Source organism: Macaca mulatta, chromosome 7, assembly GCF_049350105.2.
Source record: "Macaca mulatta isolate MMU2019108-1 chromosome 7, T2T-MMU8v2.0, whole genome shotgun sequence".
Taxonomy (NCBI): Eukaryota; Metazoa; Chordata; class Mammalia; order Primates; family Cercopithecidae; genus Macaca; species Macaca mulatta.
The window spans coordinates 165,672,957-165,695,461 of record NC_133412.1 but is presented as its reverse complement, the minus strand read 5'-3'; the positions used below and the strand labels follow the sequence as shown (position 1 = coordinate 165,695,461).

The 22,505-nt window shown below is 48.3% G+C and overlaps 1 protein-coding gene across 4 annotated transcripts in view; it reads right to left on the bottom strand.

Moving 5' to 3' along the window:
* Positions 1-22,505, bottom strand: part of SLC24A4 (solute carrier family 24 member 4) — a 177,381-nt gene that overhangs the window by 57,670 nt on the left and 97,206 nt on the right. For all 4 annotated transcript variants that reach the window (XM_015144393.3, XM_015144394.3, XM_077941645.1 and 1 more), the window contains exons 3-6: positions 9,186-9,262; positions 3,900-3,974; positions 1,175-1,259; positions 536-639 (exon numbers count right to left, since the gene is read on the bottom strand). In XM_015144393.3, the coding sequence (XP_014999879.1) occupies positions 536-639; positions 1,175-1,259; positions 3,900-3,974; positions 9,186-9,262 (341 nt within the window). The remainder of the gene's footprint in view (positions 1-535; positions 640-1,174; positions 1,260-3,899; positions 3,975-9,185; positions 9,263-22,505) is intronic.

Sequence of the window (22,505 nt, the reverse complement as noted above, 5' to 3'; positions counted from 1 at the left end):
GGAGAGGGTGCAACTGCCCAGGCCTCCTCCCCTCCGCAGTGCAGAGCACACCCACAGGGCTCCTCCTCCTAACTCCAGCCCACACTTGTTCTTTGTTATATTTGGGGAACAGAATGAAACCAAGTAATGTTCTCAAGCCATGGCAAAGCAGACCCCTATTCCTCTGAGGTCAGAACAGTGCGTGTTTCACAGTAGAGGCCAGAGGCTCTCGCTCTCCACCCGATCCTGGCAGCTTCAGGCACAGTCAGCTGCCCACTTCCATCTCCCTCCGCAAGGCAGGGCCTCACTCACGACCCACCTCTCTGAGGTCAAGTCCAACATTCCCCTGGGGCTCTGAGGATATCTAATGGGGTATCAACGACAATCCAGCTTCATGCTCCCTGTTGGGGAGGCCAAAAGCAGGCCCCAAATGTATCCAGAATCCAGCTCAGCTGTCCTGTGGGTGTCCCCACTGCTACCCCAACCTCTTATCATAGAGGCTCTTCCCCCACACTTCAGGGCATGCGTCTGCCAGGCCTGGGGAGAAACCACTGACCTGGCCAGCAAACAGTCCACATACTCCAATTATGCACAGGATGTTGAACACAGCGGAGCCCACGATGGTGCCCACCCCGACGTCCCCGTGGGTGATGAACACCCCTGGAAAGGAAACACACAGGCCCTGGGCCTCAGACATGCACCCCAGCCTGCCCCTTCCTCAGTGTCCCCTTTCACAGGAAAGTGGGTTGTTTTACTATCAAACAGAGCATCTGGGGAGCAGAAGAGAATGGCAGAAGCTGTGGCAGAACCAGGGAGATGGAAATGCCACCGGGGACCAGCTACTCCAATCTTCCCTTTTCCTCTGAGCAGCTTTATTCAGATATAATTTGCCTGCTATAAAATTTACCCATTTAAATATACAATTCGGTAGTTTTGGTATATTCACAGAATCATGCAACCAAAACCACAATCTAATTTTAGATTATTTTTATCACCTTAAAAAGAACATTTTTATCACCCCTCAGCACCCTACTCCACCCCATGCCCCAAGAAACCACCCACCTACTTACTGTCTCTCCAGTTCTCCCATTTCACAGATGAGAAGTAAGGCTTAGAGCTGACAAATGCCCCCACTGCTCTGGGCACCAAACGGACTCTCTAGATCCTGTGTCTCAGGCTAGAGGGGATTTCTTACCAATAACAGAGGCAAACAGCTCTGGCGTTGAGCTTCCTGCAGCCATGAAGGTGGCTCCAGCCACATCTTCACTCAGATGAAGTCTCTGAAACAGAAGTGACCACAGACCCTCAGGGTGTGACGTGGGGGCCCTGGACATCACTGGATGCTCCACAGCCAAGGAGCATGCAGGAGAGCAGTGCTGCAACCAGAGCCAAACTCCTCTGCCCGCAGCCTCTCACCCCGGGGACATGCTGTCTGCCTTCTGCCATCCGCCCTGCACCCTCCACCAGGCATTCCACTCAGAGCCCTTCCCCCTCCCCTACCTATCTCCTTTCTGTTTGTCCTCCAAGCCCCTGACCAAATAATGTCTCCCTGATGAAGTCTTCCTAGGCATCCATTCAGAGCCAGCCATTTCCCTCAGATATATGATGTGTTTTATCTGCTGTTACTGAAACGTGAATTTCACATGAGGGTTTGTGGTTCACAAGCTTTGCCTTCCCTCACCGGATGATGAGGGCAGCAGCTGGTCTTCCTGTCTTTGCATCCCTGGTGCCTAGTACAGGGTCTGGGACACAGTGGTGCTCCCCAGGCGCACACCAGTCTAGTGACCATCCCCTCCCATGCCAGTTTTGGGTACTGGGGGCCTCAGTGAGAATGTCAGCATTGTGGATCTGGAGGCCTCTGGCCCGCAGCTGGGCCTTGCATTCTGGAAGGCCTTCTCCACGGCAGGCCTGACATCCGGTGGCTCACAAAGACCCAGAGGTACTGGTTTCAGGGTTAAGCTGGCACGGGACAGGGTGGGAACTCATGGTCGAGGCCTGTTCTGCCTGTCCAGGCCGTATCTGGCCACAGAGCCCATCCTCTGATCTAAAGTGCAGTGCTGGAGGCTTTGGATGTTTGGAGAAACCATGGAGACTGAGGGTCTGCCTGAAAACCAATCTGGAGGCGCCCACAGGGCAGGACTCACCTCCACCAGCCCCACCTCCCAAAGTATCCCTGAGCAGCCCTGGGCTCTGCGGCCACCGAGGAACCTACTGATGAGCTATCCTTGGAGGGGTCCTCAGAAGGGTCGGCACTCTGGGCTTGACAGAGTCTGGGGTGGGGGCACAGCAGTGTCTCCAGGACAGAAGCCGGCTACCTTAACCCTGACAAAAATCAGAGTTCCACAGAAGAGGCTCTGCTCCCAAAGGATCTCCAAAACTTTCAGCAGAACCCAAGCATGCTGCCTCCTGTCCTCCCTCCTCCCTGCCTTTGCCTGGGCCATTCCTTCCACCTGGAACGTCCTTCCCTTCCCTCTCTGCTTGCTAAACTCCTTCCTACTTCTGAAACCTGGACCCAATGCCACCTCCTCCACAAAGCCTTCCCAGATTTCTCCCCCAAGAGAGATGCTCCCCTTCTCCCTTTGGCTCCCCTGTCCTTTAATATCTCTCACTGAGCCCTTGACATCGGTCTTACCTACATGGCTACGACCATCACCCTTGCTCACTTCCATCCTTAGGGATACAGGTAACCCTACGGGGCGCATGGCACCTCCACTGTATGTGGCCCTACACTGTAGTCACCCACCTTTCACCTTCCACAGGCTCCCATCAACCCCATTGCTATGGCCTCCCCAAGCTCTCAGCCTAGTGGTGGGTCCTAGGTGTGTATTCAGTAAGGATCAGCTGCCTGCATCCTTCCCAAGGGCCCCCTCTGGAAGGCAGAAGCAGCAACACTTTTAATAACTGCCATCGCTGCAGCGCACACTCCACAGGGGCCCTGGGTGGACCCTCCTGCGCAGTTATCCCAGTGGGCATTTGCCGACTCTGCTCCTCACCCTCCTCCCCTGGCTCCGTTCCCTCACTGACAAGCGTCTGGATGGAGGCGAGCACAAGGCTCCATCTGAGGGGGTGTGAGGTAAGGGGAGGCCTTTGCATGTTTGCCAGGTCACTGCTTAGCAGGCCCAGGTCCAAAGCAGCCAGTCCCAACTCTGCAAGGACACTGAGCTCCCCAAGCTGGGCCCAGAAGGGGGAAAGTCACAGGGAAGCACCTGCCCCAAACAACCTGCCTTCCCAGCTGCAAATGTCACCATGAAGACATGGCCTCAAACACACGGGAGATTTCACAGGGATGAAGGCTGGCAAAGCCCTGGGCACTGTGCACACAGGAGGTGCTGCAAACGGAAGTCGATTTCCTTCCTTGACTAAAAGCCAAGAGTAAGGTGGAGCAAAGAGATACACTGGGATCTTGTATGTGAGGAGAAATAAGGAAAGAAAGTAAAAAACTAACAAAATAATTGTGGGGGAAAACACCAGCATGCAAAGGTGAGGACGGAAGGGAAATTCCTGCCACTGCAGCTTGGCATCCCCCTGGCGGGGGGGGAGGGTGGTGGGCCCACCTGGCACCTGCCAATTGCAGCTGGTGACAGTCAATGCTCCACTGCATCTGGCAGGCCTGCCTGTGCTTTGTACTTAGCCAGGTTGAACACACATGCCAACAGCCTGCTGTGGACCCAGTGGTTCTGGGTGGTGATCTCACACCGGGAGCGTTTTCCTCTGCCAGGTTCTGGGAGAGGCTGCCATCCACCAAGGCTAATTGGAGGGTTTCTAGTGAGGCTTCACCATGGGGCAGACACTAAGTGCTCGGTGTGACAGCCGTTACCACCAGCATGCTCCCCGCACCAGCCCTGGCCTTCTCGGCCTGGCATTTATGTACCACATGTCTTCAAGGCTTCACCAAGGTGTCCCAAGTCCCTTCCACATACCTCACAGATCTTCTCTAGAGATGGAACGAAGAAGTCATCGCACACTATGGCCAAGGCATAGAACATATACAGAGCCTGCAAACGAGAGAGGAGACAGGCAGGGTCGTGAGGGCCTCTGCTGCAGCTGCAGAGGGCCCACCGCACCCCAAACCAGGCTGCCAGGGCAGAGGCCAGGCGGACAGAGCGGGGCACACAGGAAGACTCCAGCACCGTAGATTTCGTTCCCTCAATCCCCTTACTGGCAAATGGGGAAACTGAGACCCACAGAGGCGATAACATGCTGAGCAGCAGAGGGGACGAAAACTCAGGCCACTGGGGCTCCCTCCTCGTGTGATCTAATAAGAAGTTATATTTGCTCTCTGCCCTTGGTTTCTGGCACACAATTCCTGAAACCCATGGAACCTTGGGCATAATAGGAATGTCTTCTGCATGACAATGAGGTGACTGGTGACTGGGGGCATCTAGGTAGCTTCAGGATGGGGGCAGGTCACCAGAAAGACCAAGGCAGTATGAGCAGGTTGGGACTTTAAGCCCCAGCCCCCAACCTCCAGGGAGGAGAGAGAGACTGGAGGTTGAATTGATCACCAGTGGCCAATGATGTAATCAGTCACGCCTATGTAATGAAGCCTCCATAGAAACCCAAAAAGACAGGGCTTAAGGAGTTTCCCTGATAGCTGAACACATGGAGGCTCCTGGAGGGTCGTATGTTTAGGGAGGGTGTGGAAGCGCTGCACCCCTTCCCCAATACCTCGCCCTACGCATCTCTTCATCCATATCCCTTTTTGTTTGAGATGGGCTCTCTGCCACCCAGGCTGGAGTGCAGCAGTGCCATCTTGGCTCACTGAGGCCTCTACCTCATGGGCTCATCATCCTCCCACCTCAGCCTTCCAAGTAGCTGGGACTACAGGTGCGCACCACCACGGCCAGCTAATTCTATTTATTTATTTATTTTTTGGTAGCGATGGGGGTCTCACTATGTTTTCCAGGCTGGTTTTGACCTCTTGGACTCAAGTGCTCCTCTGACCTCAGCCTCCCAAAGTGCTGGGATTACAGGAGTGAGCCAAGGCACCCAGCCCTGTATCCTTGGTAATATCCTGTATAATAAATTGGTAAATGGAAGTCAAAGTGTTTGCCTGAATTCTGTGAGCCGCTCTAGCAAATTAATTGAGCGCAAGGAGGGGGTCATGGGAACCCTGATTTTGCAGGTTGTTCAGAAGCACAGGTAAAACAACTTGAGGGTTGCATCTGCCGTCTAAAGAAGAAGCAGTCTTGAGGGACTGAGCCCTTGGCGGGTGGGAGCTGCCACTGTCTCTAGGTACAGTGTCAGAACTGAATTGAGTTAGAGGACACCCAACTGGTATCTGCTGAATTCTTGGCATGTGGGAAAAAAACCCACACACATTTTGTTGTGTGTTTGTTGAAGCAGAAGGTGGTGAGCAAGTTTGAGAACAGGAAAAACAATTTTTTTTCTACTCTCTCAAGCATCTCTTCTTAAAGCAGCAGCTCTCTCTCCTAGCACCAGAGTCTGCCCTCAACAGGCAAGATCTAACTCTAATGGCCAAAATGGAAAGCACTCAGAACCACCATTTTAAGAATTTAAAATAATAATAACAATCCTGATTTGCTCCCTTTATTTTTAGGGAAGGCACTAAAGTGACTGCCTATCCCCTGCCAAAACAAATGGCAACTTGACATCCAGCATTTCCTGGGATGCTACTTAATAATGTTGGCACCATTAAAACACACAGGCCATTGACATTTGGAGGTTCATGGAGCAAAGAACCCAGATTCTAAGGCTGGTTCTGGAACTGACTTGCCAAGTGACTTTGGATAAGAAACGTTTCTAGGTTTTGGTTTCAGCATCTGTCTCATGATGAAGTAAGCACAGATCAGCAGTTTTAAAATGGTTTTATATCTGGAGTCTCTCTCTGGCCCATCCCTCTGCTCAGCAGCCAGCACGGCTTCACTGAGCTCATCCTATGTGCCAGGAACTACCAAGGGGATCAGAGATACAGTGGTGAGGAAGCCAGGAAAACCCTCTCCTATAACTTACCTTAGTGGGGAACAAAGAAGCACACTGGCCAGTAAAATATCTACCAGGAAACAGCAGTGCAAAAGCCCTGAGGCAGGAGTGTGTTTGACAGCATTTGAGGAACAACAGGTAGAATAGAGAGAGTGGAAAATGGAGAATGTGAGGTTGGAGGGAGAGGCCAGGACCAGGACCCATGGAGAAGAGACGGGTTTTGCTCTAAGCACTGGGGAAAGCCATTTCTTTCTTCAAAGAAAAAGTGCTATGGATGTCCTGTTTGCGAAAGAGAAAGGCTGGGCTACTTCAGCTAAAACAGTGTGATACTCATCAATTTCACCATTCATTCATTGGGATTAATAAAGTAGAAGATACATTAGCTGCATCCAGGGCATCTGAGCATGTGCCTACTGGATTTGACTCATTGTCAACATTTTGAGGAAGAGGAGTAAAAAGAAACAAATAGCAGGGGTGTGGGTAAAGGGGAGAAGGCAGGTGGGGGAGACCCTGCTACAAAGCTTAGGATTCTGACTTGAATTCACTCACAGCAATCCCCACCAACATCACCTCCCGAGAGGCCAAAAGGCCCCTCTCTCTTCTGAGCCCTGAGAAACAATGAGGAGAGAAGATGAGCCAAGATAGCGCCCCGATTTCCATCTCTTGGGTCACGGAGCACTGCAGGCAAAACCAGCCCCTAAGCTAGGTCCTTTTTGTGCTCTAAAGAAGAGGTCAGCATTCATCTACCCATTCAAATCAAAAAAAGAAAAAACAAGAGGTCAGCAAACGTTTTCTGTAAAGGGTCAGATAGTAATATTTTAGGCTTTGCTGGCCAAATAGTCACTTCCACAACTATTCTGCTGTTGTGAAACAAGAACAAGCCATAGAATGGGTGTGGCAGTGTTCCAATAAAACTTTATTTATAAAAACCATTGGTGGTATGGGGGTGATTTTCTCATACTGTTCTCGTGATAGTGAGTTCTCACGAGATCTGATGGTTTTGTAAGGCAGTTTTCCCTGCTCTTGCATCCTCTCTCTTCCCTGCCACCACGTAAAATGTGCCTCCTCCCCTTCCACCATAATTGTAAGTTTCCTGAGGCCTCCCCATCCATGTGGAACTGTGAGTCAGTTAAACCTCTTCTCTTTATTTATTTATTTAAAAAAAAAAAAAAAAAACAGTTGGTGAGCTGGATTTGGCTCTCCAGCCATAGCTTGGTAACCCCTCCTCTAAAGGGCTCCTGTGAAATTCCCAAGGTGCACTCAGGTTCAGCAGAAACCTGAGGTTTTATTTCAGCTATGCCAAGACTTTCACGAGGCAGGACCACAGAACTATGGGACCAATTAGCCACATCCACAGTCCCTTAGTGAAAGGGGAGGGAGTGTAAAGCCAGAGAAACTAGAAAGATAATAACGGTATTATAGAAATAATAAACAGGTCTGTTGTTCAAAATATGCCAACAGCCCTCATTCTAGTCTTCATTTTCATGAATGGCTTACCCTCTTAATTAAAACTTCACCCATTCATTATTTTCTGGTTGTTACTATCTATGTGGGAATTCCAGATTTCACTTTCTTAATGATCTCTTGCAAAGAATAATACTTGGTTGGGTTTAAATATACAAGCAGATGGTGCTGGATGGTCAGGGAAGCTGATCAGGAGGAAAATTTGCTGTGGTTGATCCAAAGCAGAGAAGCAAACCTTGACCAGCTATGTTTCTCCATACCACACAACAGAGTCAGCAAACCTTTTCTGTAAAGGGGCAGATAAAAAATATGTTTGACTTTGTGGGTCAGGCTGTCTCTGATGCATGTACTCAGCTCTGCCTCTGAAGTGCAAAAATAGCACTTATTATTATATTATAGAAGATAATATAGAAATGAATAGGAATGTCTGTGTTCCAATAAAACTTTATTTACAAAAACAGGCATTGAGCCAGACTTGGCAAGGGTTGTAGTTTGCCTACTCCAGCACAGAGAGTTACAAACTTGTAACTTAGGTGTGAACCCCTATTTCTTTTCAAATTACTACTAACCCCCCTTCCACCATTTGTCATCAAGGTCCATCTGAATATAGAGGGAAGTTTGAGAAGTACACCAAAGTTTTAAACTACAGATGCTCCTAGACTTACAATGAGGTTATAGCTTGATAAGCCCATTTTAAGTTTAAAATACTTTAAATGGGCTGGGGGCAGTGGCTCACACCTGTTGTCCCAGCACTTTGGGAGGCCGAGGCAGGTGGATCACCTGAGATCAGGAGTTCGAGGCCAGCCTGGCCAACATGGTTAAACCCCTTCTCTACTAAACATACAAAAATTAACTGGGTGTGGTGGCACATGCCTGTAATCCCAGCTACTTAGGAGACTGAGGCAGGAGAATCGTTTGAACCCAGGAGGCAGAGGTTGCAGTGAGCCAAGATCGCGCCACTGCACTCCAGCCTGGGCGACAGAGCAAGACTCCATCTCAAAAATAAATAAATAAATAAATAAATAAGTGGAAAATGCATTTAACCCAATTAACCTACTGAACATCATCGCTTAGCCTAGCCTACCTTAAATGTTCTCAGAATACTTAATTAGCCTACAGCTGGGCAAATTCATCTGGCAACACAGTACCCTGTAAAGTACTGGTTGCTTGTTTATGCTCATGCCCACGTGACTGACTGGGAGCTGCAACTGGTGCTACTGCCCAGCATGAGGAGAGAGTATCACTGGCCCAGAAAAAGATAAAACTTCAAAATTCACAGTATAGTTTCTTTATACTTCCAGAACAGTGATACTGAATATGTCTCACTTTTGCAACGTCGTAACACTGAAAAATAGTAAGTGGAACCATCCTAACTTGGGGACTGTCTACATAGTGATGTAAAGGTACTAAAATTTAGGGGTCGTCATGGGAATCAGGAGAGCAAGCATTTGTAGGAGTTATTATGTGCCACACAACGCTGATGCCCTTGACCCGTATTCACTCATATTCATCCTCTGTAATAGGTACCATCATCCCTGTTTTACAAAAGCAGAAAATGGGGTACAGGAAAGACTTCCATTCCTGTGTTGGCTCTGGGGCCACTAGCTGTGTGACACTGGGTAAGTCACCTAACACATTTAAGACACCATTTCTTTGTGAGTGAAACGTGCCCAGTCTCCACTCTCCTCACTGGGCTGTTACAAGAATAACAGATCTCAGACATGCCACGGCTCTGCCCCGCTGTGCAGAGAGGCTTCACGTGCTAGAAGTTTTGTGACCACTCTGGGAGGACCACTTACACCAAGGATGTGCAGCAGGACGGCTCCGTGCTGTCGCTCCTTATTGGAGAACAGGTCTGCAGGGAACTCGTGAATTGCTGGAAGACAGGAAGAGATGGCAGTGTTAGTTATCTGTGGGCCTCCTGACAAACCTCACTTGACATCTGGGAGTTCATTAAGGATGGCAGAGCCCACCTGGCTTTGGACTGATCAGCAAGAAGGTCAGCCATTTCTCAGTCCAGGGGCAGACCGGTGCTCTCAGGAAATAGTTGCTGGATACTGGATTATGCAAAGATATTCCAGCCCCTTAGAGTGGATCATGTTTTAGATATGTCTTGCATTTTAAAAAACAGTATGAAACACTTCACACATGTATGATGGCTAGAACCCAGAACAGATAGTAGTTAAGTGTTGACAAGGATATGGAGGTACTGGAATCTCAAACACTGCTGGTGGAAATGTAAAATGGTACAGCCTGGGAGACAGTCTGGCAGTCCCTCAAAAGATTAAGCATAGACCATATGACTCAGCAATTCCACTCGCAAGTATAGACCCAAGAGAAATGCAAGCATATGTCCATACTAAAACTTACACATCAATGTTCATAGCCATATTGCTGATAACGGCCAAGATGTAGAAAAAATCCAAATCAAATGCTTGGGGTTTGAGCATCATTCCTGCACCCCCAGGCAGCTCTGACAACTCATCTGCTCAGTAATAGAGAAATAATACCTTCTCACCTGCCACTGCCACATTCAAAATCATCAGTGGATAAGCACGCTCATGAATGGACGTATACATGAATGAATTCCATTGTCACAGATCCTGTTTAGGGCACTCCCAGATCTCCACCCACTCTCACCACACCAGCTTAACTGGAAGCTTCTGGAAGGCAGGGATCCACACTTCCCTGGTCACCATTGCACCCTCAGTACCTAGGCTAGGCCTGGCACACAGTAAGTTCTCAATCAACCTTAGCAATCGACTGAATAAACAAAGGTTAAAATATTAGCAAAAATAACAATATGTATCATCTCATCTTATTAGAATACTTTTATTACCTATGTAAACCCCTTAAAAACCTGGAATGACACCTGGTTCATTGTGGGTGCTTGATAAATGCTTGTTAAATAAACTTCCAGGACAGAAATCCCTTCTCTGCAAATATAATTAGGCCCTAAGCTCTGATAATGATGCCTTCTCCTTTATGTGGAAACTTTTCTGATTTTTAAGATCTGATTCTCCCGGCAAGCCACAGAAAACATCAGCTCCCCAGACACCCAGAAAATGTTCCCACTTTGAAACAAGCAGCATTTAATGAAAAATAGATTCTTTCACTTCCCTCACGTCTCTCTCTTTTTTCGTAATCAAACTTCTTTAATAGAGCTGCTGCTGTCGGTTCAAGGGCACGGACTGGCTTCAAGGTTTGTCAGCTCAGAGATGGAGAATTATATAGGCAGAGACTTGGCATTCTTGAGGCCAAGATCTTACTTCCAGGAGAAATGCAGCTGCTAGGATATTTCAATGCAGATCAACAGGCATTTCTGCCATGAAAATTTGAGACATTTCCTGATTCTCCACAGCAGGGTTTTGAGAGCTGATTGGTTTATCCAATCTTGGGAATTAGAATAACATCTTTAAAAATTTTTGAAAAATGAGAAGTTTTGAAAATTACAATAATGTCATGTCATCTTTCTGCTGCTGGGGACATACCACCTGGCCTCCAGCAGGGAGGGGAGTCTAAATGACTTTGCCCTTGGTAGGAACAGACTTCTACTCAGCCTCACACCCATGTGTATCCTGGAGGGCTGCGAAGGAGAATGAATGGCATCTATGGCCTTAATTTTGCCAGCAAAGACAGTGGTCACTGGCAGAGTTCCCGGCTGCCTGTGCCCCACCATCCTCTGTACTCATCCACATCTTCCTGGCACATCTTGAACCCACAAGGCAGGCACTAGGGCCATCAACGTTCCTGTCTTCAGATGAGGCTTAGAGAGGGAAGTAAGCAGCTCAAAGCACCCAGGCATCTACGCCAGCACTCACAGTGGGGCCTGATGTTCCTCGTCCAAGGCTAAGCCCCACCTCTAACAATGAGACGGTCTGGCCGAGTGGAAATCACACCACACTGTCGACTGGAGTCCTAGCTTGACTACGCATGAGCTTGTGTGACCCTGGTCACATCATGAAACCTCTCTGACCCTCTATCTCTTCAGTGACAATCTGATGCTACTTCTACTTGTTCAGCCTCATGCTTTGCTTTGCACCCCTGTGTGCGTGCTGGGGCGCTGTGGAGGAGAACAAATGACTTCTATGGTGATGAATCAGTCATCCTTATGTGTGGCATGCCCTGGTGGGGACATCAAAGGCTGCGAGCAGGCAGATATCCACCCCATCCTCCCCGGCTGTCTGCTGATAGCTGGGAGTAGTCTGCTCCACAGTTCAGGATTAAAATCCTCTACACACTGGCATGGTGAAGGGGGTGGGTATAGACCAGGACTCTGTGGCCTCCCACCCTTGTCACTGACAGCAACAACTTGGAACTGCAGACGTCCCACACAGCTGGTCCGTGCACTGTCTCTAGTAGCCGATGGACTTAGGTTTCAGGAAGTGCCTCTGCTCCTGATGACCTGTGGGACCTGGGCAAGTTGGCTAACACCTCGGGGGCTGTTTCCTCACCTAGGAATGCAGATCACAGCAGAAACTGGGCTGTAAGAAGTGATACTACTGAGCTCAGCCAGGCTGCCAGTCACTCAGCATCATTAACTTACAGAGTCATTCCTTGACATCCATTCTGTCCCGCCTCCACAGAACACACAGCATTGGTGTATGAAAGCTAAACAGAAGACAAAGGCTTCTTGCAGAAAGAGAGAAAGAGCAAGAGAACAAGAAAGTAAGAGATGATTTGGGCCACACGAGAATCTGAAGCCTGGAGCAGTGTAATCCCAGGTTCCTGAGGAAGCCTTCCTTCTCCTCCCATGGGCTTCCTGGGATCAGGAGCCACTGGGCCACTTTCAAGGGCGTGATGCTTGCGTGTCTGAGGGGGCTGAACCTGCTCTGTCCGCTCAAATCCCCACCAGGGAGGAGGGAGGGATCAGCAGGGAACATACACATGGCTTTTGAGGTCACGCCTAAGCCTTTAAGCTGCAGAAATCTGGAGGTGGAGGGTGGAGGGAAGGGAGAGATGTATCAGTAGGTGGAGCTGGGCTCAAGGAACCAGGGATGATCCCAGCACCCCACTGCCCTGGGGACATGGGGTGAAGGGAAAGGGGAACAGGAGGGAAGGCAGCTGCTCCCCACTCCCCTTTGGACCTCGGTGCCCAGAAGTGGCTTCCATCACTCTTGGTCCTGGACACAGCCAGGTGTCCTCATGCCCCAGGCATCTGCCTCCCTCCTGTGCACCCATCCTCGACTGTGAGCAGGGCCCAGGGAAGCTGGAGGAGGTCCTTCCTGCTGGTTGCCTTCCTGAACATTGGAGGGGAAACTCCAAACTCCTTGGGGACAGAAGCACTTCCAATGCCCTCAGCACTCTACAATCCACCATTCAGAGGCCTCCAGGCACACCTGAGCTGTTTTCTTTACACACAAAAGGCACCATGGGTGACACTCTGAATTAGTGTTGCCCGTTCCGGGACCCAAACTTTCACCAACATTGCTCCTGCTTCTCAAAATGGATAGATTTATTCAACAGCATGTGCAGAGTACCCGCTTGGTAGCCACTGGTCTGTCTAGGAATGGCTGGATGAGACCCTGACGGAACCTGAGCACCCTCGGACATGGCAGCTCTTCCTCTGAAAGGGTGGCTCGACTTTCAGGGAAAGGCAAAGTTACTCAGAAGGTGGAAGGTTATTGAGGTGGGAAATGCCCTGATCCTGAAAGAATGTGAATCGATGCATGTTTCCTGAGCATTTACTACGTGCCAGGCACTGGATTAGGCACGGAGCCTCATGGATGTGCCTGCTCTGTAGCACAAGTAAACAAACGACCGAGAGACAGTGAGAAGCTTGTTGCGATGGTGCGGGGTAGAGTAAGTCAGGAGTCACTGACCTGGGGGAGTTGTTGGGGAACGTGCAGCCAGCCCCAGGAAAGGGTGGTGCCCACATCAAGCCTTGAAGCCTGCTCCCAATCAATACTGAGAAACTCGTTATTCTCATTTTATTGAGAGGAAGTGGAGGCTCTGAGAGACTAAAGTCACCTACAGTCACACCAACACAGTCTGGCACAGATAAGAACCCAGCTTGGGAGCCCAACTAATACCAGGCTCTCTTTATTGGAGTATTTTACCCCCAACAGATGCATATCTCAGGATTAAGGTCTCCTCCATCCCAGGAGTAGGCCCTCTGTTCTTGGAAGCTCTAAGGGCCATGCCAAGAGGCCATGCTCTGAAACGTACATTAGATTTTGTAGGTCAATTCTGCCTGCAGCCCAGAATTCACCCATACAGAGGTCTAGGCCATTATTAAATGGATCCAGAGAAAAACTGTCACTTATATTCCTTGATCTTGAAACATTTAATACAAGTGACTGCTTCCTATTTGTATATGAATGAACATATGTGTACATAAATGAACAGATCAATCTATTTATCTATCTTGCATACACTAAAATTCATTCTTCGTGGTGTGAAGTTCGTTTCTCAAGTTTTGAGAAACGCCTACAGTTGTGTATCTTACCACCATACATCAGACAGAAGAGTTCCATCACCCCTAAAATTCTCTTGTGCTGGCTTTTTGTAGTCACCCCTCCCCGCAGCCCCACTCCTGGTTGTTTAAGCTTCCCAGTTTACCATGTTTTGTTATAGGAGCCTGAATGGACTGAGACACATGGGAAATGGAATAATCAAATCCAATCACATCTTGTGCAGAAATAAGGAAGTGGACGCGATTGCCAGGACAGCCTCTAGACACTTAGGTCTCTGTAACCTCCACTGCCAGTGGACACACACCCCTATCTGGTGCGCCATACCACTGGCGTTTCCCTTTCCCAATTTGCCTTTTCCAGAGCACAATATGGATGGAATCATGTAATATGCAGCCTTCTTAGTCTGGCTTCTTTCACTTAACAAAATAGTTTAAGATTCGTCCATATTGTTGGGTGATCCCACCTTTTGGGAACATTCTTGCTTAGCTTCCTTGGCCTCACTTCTCCTCACTCACCTCAGTCTCAGCTAGAGGGGCCCCTGCCCCCAAGGAACACCTGAACGCTGGTGGTCTTGGGGCTTCACCCTGGGCCCTCTTCTGCCCATGTCACCATTCCTTGCCTTTGACTTTTTAATCTCCACATCCAGCTCCCAAATTTCAATCTTTCCTGAGCTCAAGACCTAACATGCCCAGCAGACAACAGAACATCACTCCTCGGCCATCCTATAAACACCTTCAACTTGGCCTCGGTGCATGGCCTCCCATCCATCCGAGTCTGCATAAAACAAATCCTGCCGTTGTCCTTGATACCGCCTCCGTCCTCATATGTTGTGATAGGTAGACAGGCCAATAGGCACTCAATGTCCTTTTCTATTTCCTTCCATGAACCTTCCCCGCAGGGACCCTAGATATGGGTGCACAGGCTGTGCTACAGGATCACACAGCCCAGTCCTACTTCCTGTTCTGAGGAGCCCAGCTCCCTTGCAGCTAGGGTTCAGGGTGTGAAGTAGGTTCTGCCAACCTAGAGGACTCAGAGGGCAGAAAAGAGGCAGTGTGTTCTTCCTGCTGCCACTTCCACTGGCAACCAAGGTTACAGAGACCTAAGCATCAATAGGCTGTCCTGGCAATCATGTCCTTATCCTGCACAGGAAGTTACTGAACACTTGATCGTTCCGTTTCCCACTTGTCTCAGTTCATTCAGGCTCTGCTATAACAAAATATCATAAACTGGGGTAGCTTAAAAACAACAGAAATTTATTTATCACAGTTCTGGAGGCTGCAGGGTCCAAGATGAAGGCACTGGCAGATTCGGTGTCTGGTGAGGGCCAGTGTCCTGGTTCATACGTGGTGCCTTCTCTCTGCCTCCTCACATGGTGGAGGGGACCAGGTAGCTCCCTGCGGTCTCTTTTATAAGGACACTAAGCCTAACCATGAAGACTCCAGCCCTATGACCCAGTCACCTCCAAAGTCCCCGCCTCCTAATACATCACCTTGGAAATTAGGTTTCCACTTAATGCTGGGGACATACAAACATGCAGACCGTAGCACTGCTCCTTCAGCCTTCCCTGTAATTTTGTAAGCATCTCATTCCCTGAATTAAATTCCTTCCTGTTGAAAATATTAAACGTGGCTTCTATTTCCTGCAGGGAACACTCACTGATACACCCACCTCCTTTTCAGCCAATTCTGCACAAGCCCTGGCAATCCTACCCTGATCTGCTCTTGAGTCCCTCTGCCCCCATCCTCTCTTGCTGGACCACTGCACTGTCCCCTAACCGGTGTCCCCAAGTCCTCTCTCAATCTGCTCCTTCCTGTTTTCCACAGGGCAGCCAGACAAGCTTTTCAACAAGCACTTAGGATAAATGCCAAAGACTGCATTTTGGCCTTCCAGGCCCTGCACCGTCTGGCCCTGCCAACCCTTCCAGCCTCACTCATGCCACCTTCCCCGTGGTGTCCACTCTACTCCGGCCACACTGGTCATGCCTGTGCTGCCAGGTCCTGGCACAAACCTGGCACAAAGTAGGTGTTCATGAAATGCCTATGGAGTCAATGTACATCAGGCCCCTCCCTTCTGACATAAACTCAGGAGCCTCGAGTGTGACCTCTGCCCGGATGGCTCCCCAGGAGACGGTGTACTGGCCCTGCCTCCTCAGCCCCTGTCTTCCCAAACTGCTTCTTGGATGCTGTACACCTAGTCTTACCAGGCAGATCATTTTCGACAGAGATGTGCTTTCTGTCAGCTGCTCGTTTTTCTTAAACCTTTCAATTAGTCAATTCTCTTTAGGGAATGTAAACTGTGAATTGAATTTTTTTAAAGGAAAAAAAAAACTGCCTTAAAACATGCCACTCTCTCTTTGCTTTCTACCCTTGTTAAAAATAACCCCACCTTCTAAGCCTTGACGTTTATTCTGAAACGATGAAAACCAGACTGGAAAGCTGGGAAGTAATTTAAATAGCCTCGAATTTTTATTGTTTCAACTTATATAAGGTATATGTTTTAGAAACCATCCCAGTGCCAGAAACCAAAAGGAAAAAAATTGTGATTTTCCCCCCAATTGTACAGTTTAAAATAACTTTGCTAAGAATTTTATGCCTTTCATGGGCAACCATTGGAACATCTAAGATTTTCTACCATCACCCTCGTATCCCAAACAGGAGTAAAAATAATTAGATTAAGTCACTGACTTAACTAGCATGAGAAGGAGTTTAAAATCCTATCTTTCTTTCAGTACATTCCAAAAGAGATTCAGTGCCATGAAAAAGGAAATATGCCTGGAAGACTCAGCAACAGGAATGTTCTTTCCAGGAGCAACCACTATAGAATTTCTATAGCTGGATAAGGGTGCGGGTACTATGTGGTTCAGCTGTTCTCCACCCAGGAAGGGAAGTGGACTTGTTAATGTCACAGGGCAATGTTTCCTAAGATGGTTTTCAAAAGAGCCTGGTACTTCTCCCCCTATCTCTCTTGCTTCCTCCCTCACCACGTGATCTCCACACACGCTGGCTCCTCTTCACCTTCCACCATGAGTGGAAGCAGCCTGAGGCCTCATCAGATGCAAATACCTACTCTTGAACTTTTCCAGACATCAGAATCATGAGGCAAATAAACCTTCTTTATTGATTACCCAGCCTAACGTGTTCCTTTATAGTAACACTAAGCAGACTGATTTAGGGCCCAACTCTTAGGACATCATCCTTGCCAACCCCACCCCTCTCCCTGCCCTGATGCTGAAGATCCTGTCCCACTCCACTGAGAGTCACTTAACTCCCTATTTTTATTGATTGATTGATTGGTTGATTGATTGATTGAAACAGGGTCTCACACTGGCACCCAGGCTGGAGTGCAGTGGTGCAATCACAGCCCACTGCAGCCTCAACCTCCCAGGCTCAGGTGATCCCCCATATCACATCTTCCCAAGTAGCTAGGACTACAGGTTTGCACTATCATGCCCAGCTGACTTTTGTATTTTTTTGGTAGAGACTGGGTATCACTATATTTCCCAAGCTGATCTTGAACTCCCGGGCTCAAGTGATCTGCCTGCCTCAGCCTCCCAAAGGTACTGGGATTACAGGTGTGAGCCACTGCATACAGGTGTAACCCCCCATTTTAAAGAGGAGAACCCTGAAATCCGATGAGGTCAGATGCTTTGTTCAGCATCACAGTTAGTTAACAACAGAATTGCCAGAGCCTGAATTAATACAAACAGATAATGGCTGGTCCATACAGGACAACAGGACTCTGACCCACAACTCCAAAGCAACTAGCCTGGGATGTCAGACCACAGCCTCTGCAGCAATTGGCCCAAAATGGTCATGTTTTGCCAGTGACAACCACCTTCTCTACTGTTTTCTCCTGCTTCCAACTCAAGAGCAACCAGAGAAAAACAAATAGGCTCCCTGTAGTGAGCTGAATAGCGTCCCTCCAATAGTTCATGTCCACCAGAATCTTTAGCATTGACCTTATTTGGAAATAAGACGTATTAGTCAGCAGGGGCTGTCATAACAAAATACCACAGCCTAGACATCATCAACAATGGAAATTTGCTTTCTCCCAGCTCTGGAGGCTGGAAGATCAAAGTGCCTGCGGGGTTGGTTTCTGGTGAAGATTCTCTTCCTAGCTTGTAGACAGCCACCTTCTCCCCATGTCCTCACACGGCCTCTTCTCTGCACACACACTGCTGGTGTCTCTTCCTCCTCTTATGAGAACATCAATTGCTATAGTCTGATGTTTGCTTCCTCCAGATCTCACGTTCAAATGTGGTCCCCAGTGTGGGAGATAGTGCCTCATAGGAGGTGTTCGGGTCATGGGGACAGGCCCCTCATGAATAGACTAATGCCCTGGGCGCAAGTGGTGAGTGACTTCTCATTCTATTAGTTCTGGCGAGAGCTGGGTTTTGTTTTTGTTTTCATTTTTGAGATGGAGTCTTGCTCTGTCACCCAGGCTGGAGTGCAGTGACATAATCATAGTTCTCTGCAGCCCTGACCTGCTGGACTCAAACAATCCTCCTGCCTAATCTTCCTGAGTAACTGGAACTACAAGCATGTGCCACCATACCCACATCCAGCTTATACATATTTTTGGCCTTTTTTTTTTTTTTGTAGAGATGGGGTCTCACTATGTTGCCCAGGCTGGTCTCAAACTCCTGGCCTCAAGCAACCCTCCCACCTTGGCCCTCCAAAGTGCTAGGATTATAAACATCAGCCACCATGCCTGTCCAGAGCTGGTTGTTAAACAGAGCATCTCTCCCCTCCCTCTCTCTTGCTTCCTCTCTCACCAAGTGATCTCTGCACAGGTTGGCTCCCCTTCACCTTCTGCCATCAGTGGGAGCAGCCTGAAGCCCTCACCAGAGGCAGATGCCCACTCTTGAACTTTCCCGACATCAGAATCATTAGCTAAAGAAACCTTTTTTCTTCACACATTACGCAGCCTCAGGTGTTACTTTATAGCAACACTAAAAGGACTAAGACTCCCGTCCTATTTGATTAGGGCTCCCCTCTTATGACCTTATTTAACCTTAATTACCTCTCTAAAGGCCCTATCTCCAAATACCATCACTTCACATGAACTTGGGGAGACACAATTCAGTCTTTGACATAAGGGCTTTGCAGAAGTAGGTAGTTAAGTTGAAATGTGGTCACACTGGATTACAGGGGACCCTGAATCCAATGATTGGTGGTCTTATAAGAGTAGGGGACACACAGAGATACCGAGAACAAGGCATGGGATGACGAAGGCAGAGGTTGGAGTGGTATGTCCACAAGCCAAGGAGGAGATTCCGAGAACAAGGCATGGGATGATGAAGGCAGAGGTTGGAGTGGTATGTCTACAAGCCAAGGAGGAGATTCCGAGAACAAGGCATGGGATGATGAAGGCAGAGGTTGGAGTCGTATGTCTACAAGCCAAGGAGGAGATTCCGAGAACAAGGCATGGGATGATGAAGGCAGAGGTTGGAGTGGTATGTCTACAAGCTAAGGAATGCTGGCAGCCAGGAGAAAGGCCTGGAACAGATTTTCTCAGATACTCCAGGAGGAATCAATCCTGCTCATACCTTGAAATCAGACTTTTGGCCTCCTGAACTGTGGGAGAATAAATTTTTGTTGTTTTAGGTCACCCGGTGTGTTCTACTTTGTTATGGCAGCCCTGGGAAAGCAAAATATTCCCTAAACCAATGCACACAATGCCCTGCTTCCAGTTAGCTGCCTCACGCCAATAGCCTCCACCCAGGGCATGCCTGAAGCCTGCCCTTTCTTTCCTGCTGTGAAGCCCCCCTCCCCCGCTCCCTTGCCTGACTTTGAGTCCCTACCAAACACAAGTGATGACAGCTGACTCCTTTGCTATAGCAAACTGAATAACTACCTTGGATTGTTTTCATTTGTGTGGTCTTTGTTTATTTCCACAATTAGCAGCAATCTTTAGTTGTATCTATACTGTCTTTCTCCTACACTAGGTTAAGTGTTCTCAGAGTGCTGTGGTGACAATTTGTTCCTGTATTGTCTTTACCTCTACTAGGCAAGGCATATACTTAATACCTAAAGTAAATTAAGCTGGGCGTGGTAGCTCACACCTGTAATCCCAGCACTTTAGGAGGCCTCACTTTGAGAGGCCGAGGCAGGCAGATTGCTTGAGTCCAGGAGTTCGAGACCAGCCTGCTCAACATGGCAAAACCCCGTCTCTACTAAAAATACAAAAATTAGCCGAGCATGGTCGCACGTGCCTGTAATCACAGCTACTCGGGAGGCTGAGGCAGGAGAATTGCTTGAACCTGGGAGACGGAGGTTGCGGTGAGCCGAGATCATGCCACTGCACTCCAGACTAGGCAACAGAGCAAGTGAGACTCTTTCCCAAAAAAAATTAAATTAAATTAAATTAAATTAAGCAAATTAGGGGCTGGGTGCAGCAGCTCACACCTGTAAGCTCAGCACTTTGGGAGGCTGAGGTGGGAGGATTGCTTGAGTCCAGGAGTTCAAGACTGGACTGGACAACATGGGAAAACTCTGTCTCTAAAAAAATACAAAAATTATCTGGGCATGGTGGTGCATGCCTGTGAGCTAAACTCAGGAGGCTGAGGTGGGAGGATCACTTGAGCCCAGAAAGTCAAGGCTAATCTTCCCACAAATATTTACCATTACCCATCAGGCCCCAGCACTATTCTAGATTCTGTGAACAAGACATCTGTGAACAAGACAGGCGAAAGTGTCTGCCCTCACAGGGCATTTTAGATAGAGTACTACCCAGAAGGATAATTAGAGACACTGGATGTGGAAAAAATGTTTATCATAAATGAAAAAAGCAACACACGAAATCACTCATGGTTTGTTTGCAGCTATACACAAATCAGCAAATGAAAAGAACTGGATGGAAGTATACCAAAACCATTATAGCGGTTATGGCGGGTGGAGCAATTCTAAACGGCTTCCCTTTCCAGGGCCCCTTTCCAAATGCTTTATCATAAAAATGTTTTAGTCAATTTGCTATGATTTATTTTTTAAAAAAGAATGAAGTTTAAAAACATGGTGTATGGGCCTGGCACGGTGGCTCATGTCTATAATTCTAGCACTTTGGGAGGCAGAGGCAGGCAGGTCACGTGAGGTCAAGAGTTCAAGACCACCCTGGCCAACATGGTGAAACCTCGTCTCTACTAAAAATATAAAAATTAGCCGGGCATGGTGGTAGGTGCCTGCAGTCCTAGCTACTTGGGAGGCTGAGGCATGAGAATTGCTTGAACCTGGGAGGCGGAGGTTTCAGTGAGCCAACATTGCGCCACTGCACTCCAGGCTGGGCGACAGAGTAAAACTGTGTCTCAAAAAACAAAAACAAAAAAACTGTGGTGTATGAAAGAATCCAACACAAAAGAGTACCAATGGTATAATCCCATTGACGTGGTGCCCAAGCACAATCAAAACCAAGGTCAGTGACAGAAATCAGAACCACTGGGGGTAGGGGAGGGACCAGTCAGCAAAGGGCACAAGGAACTTTCTAGGATGATGAAAATGTCCTAGATCTTGACTGGAGTGGTAGTTACACTTACAAAGTTGTGTATTTTATTGTACTCAAGTTACACTTCATTGAGGAGAGACCTGTTGAATGTCTGATACACCCTAGGAAAAGGAAAGCATATTACCACTGAAAAACTTTAAGGGCTCCCCACTGGTTTTCTCGTTGTCGCACTGTTCATGGCAAAGATGAACAAGTAACAAGCTCCTCGGTTCATGCACCTGAACACAGCACACATCAGCCATCACCGTGCCTCCCCTGGAGGAAACTTTGGGACAAGGCCAGATCTGGTTCCTGCCACTGCTTGAAGGTGAGCTTATCTCCAGAGGCTGGAGTTCAACCACAGAAGCCTGAGAAGCAGTGAGGGCTCTGATGCCTGGACCCATTCTCAGGTAGGTTCATGACAACAGGCACTCGGCATCCCAGGAAACAAGACTACAGTATCACCTGAGCCAGCTCACTATTGCTGATGACAAGAACAGAAACCAATTTACTCAGGGACAGGCCCCCCTGTGAAAAAATGCCCACACCCACCGTGGGGATTCTCAGCTGGTAGAGGTGGACTCTAGACTTAAATCGGAGCTGCAAGTACATTTGTGTTGTCTGATCCATCTGCAGAAACAATTTTTCGTTGTCTGACTAGATCATATGGCCAGTAGGTCTGTGAAAGGTTCCAGGGATGCACCTTGACGTGAGAATGAGCTGCTACCGCTGTTGATCATGATGTATCTCCAACACTCAGATCAGAACCTGGCACATAGCAGGTACTTATATTGAGGTTTTTACAATAGAGTTTCTTAGGACTGTCTTAACAAAGTAGTATATACTTAAAACTGTAACAGAATTTTTTTTTTTTTTTTTTTTTGAGACAGAGTCTCACTCTGTCACCAGGCTGGAGTGGCGCAATCTTGGCTCACCACAACCTCCACCTCCCAGGCTCAAGAAATTCTTCTGCCTCAGCCTTCCGAGTAGCTGGGACTACAGGCACACGCCACCACACCCGGCTAATTTTTATATTTTTAGTAGAAATGGGGTTTCACCATATTGGCCAGGCTGGTCTCTAGCCCCTGACCTCATGATCTGCCTGCCTGGGCCTCCCAATGTGCTAGGATTACAGGTGTGAGCCACCGCACCCAGCCCAGAAATGTATTTTGTCACAGTTCTGTAGGCTGGAAATTCAATATCAAAGTGTTGACAGGGTTGGTTCCT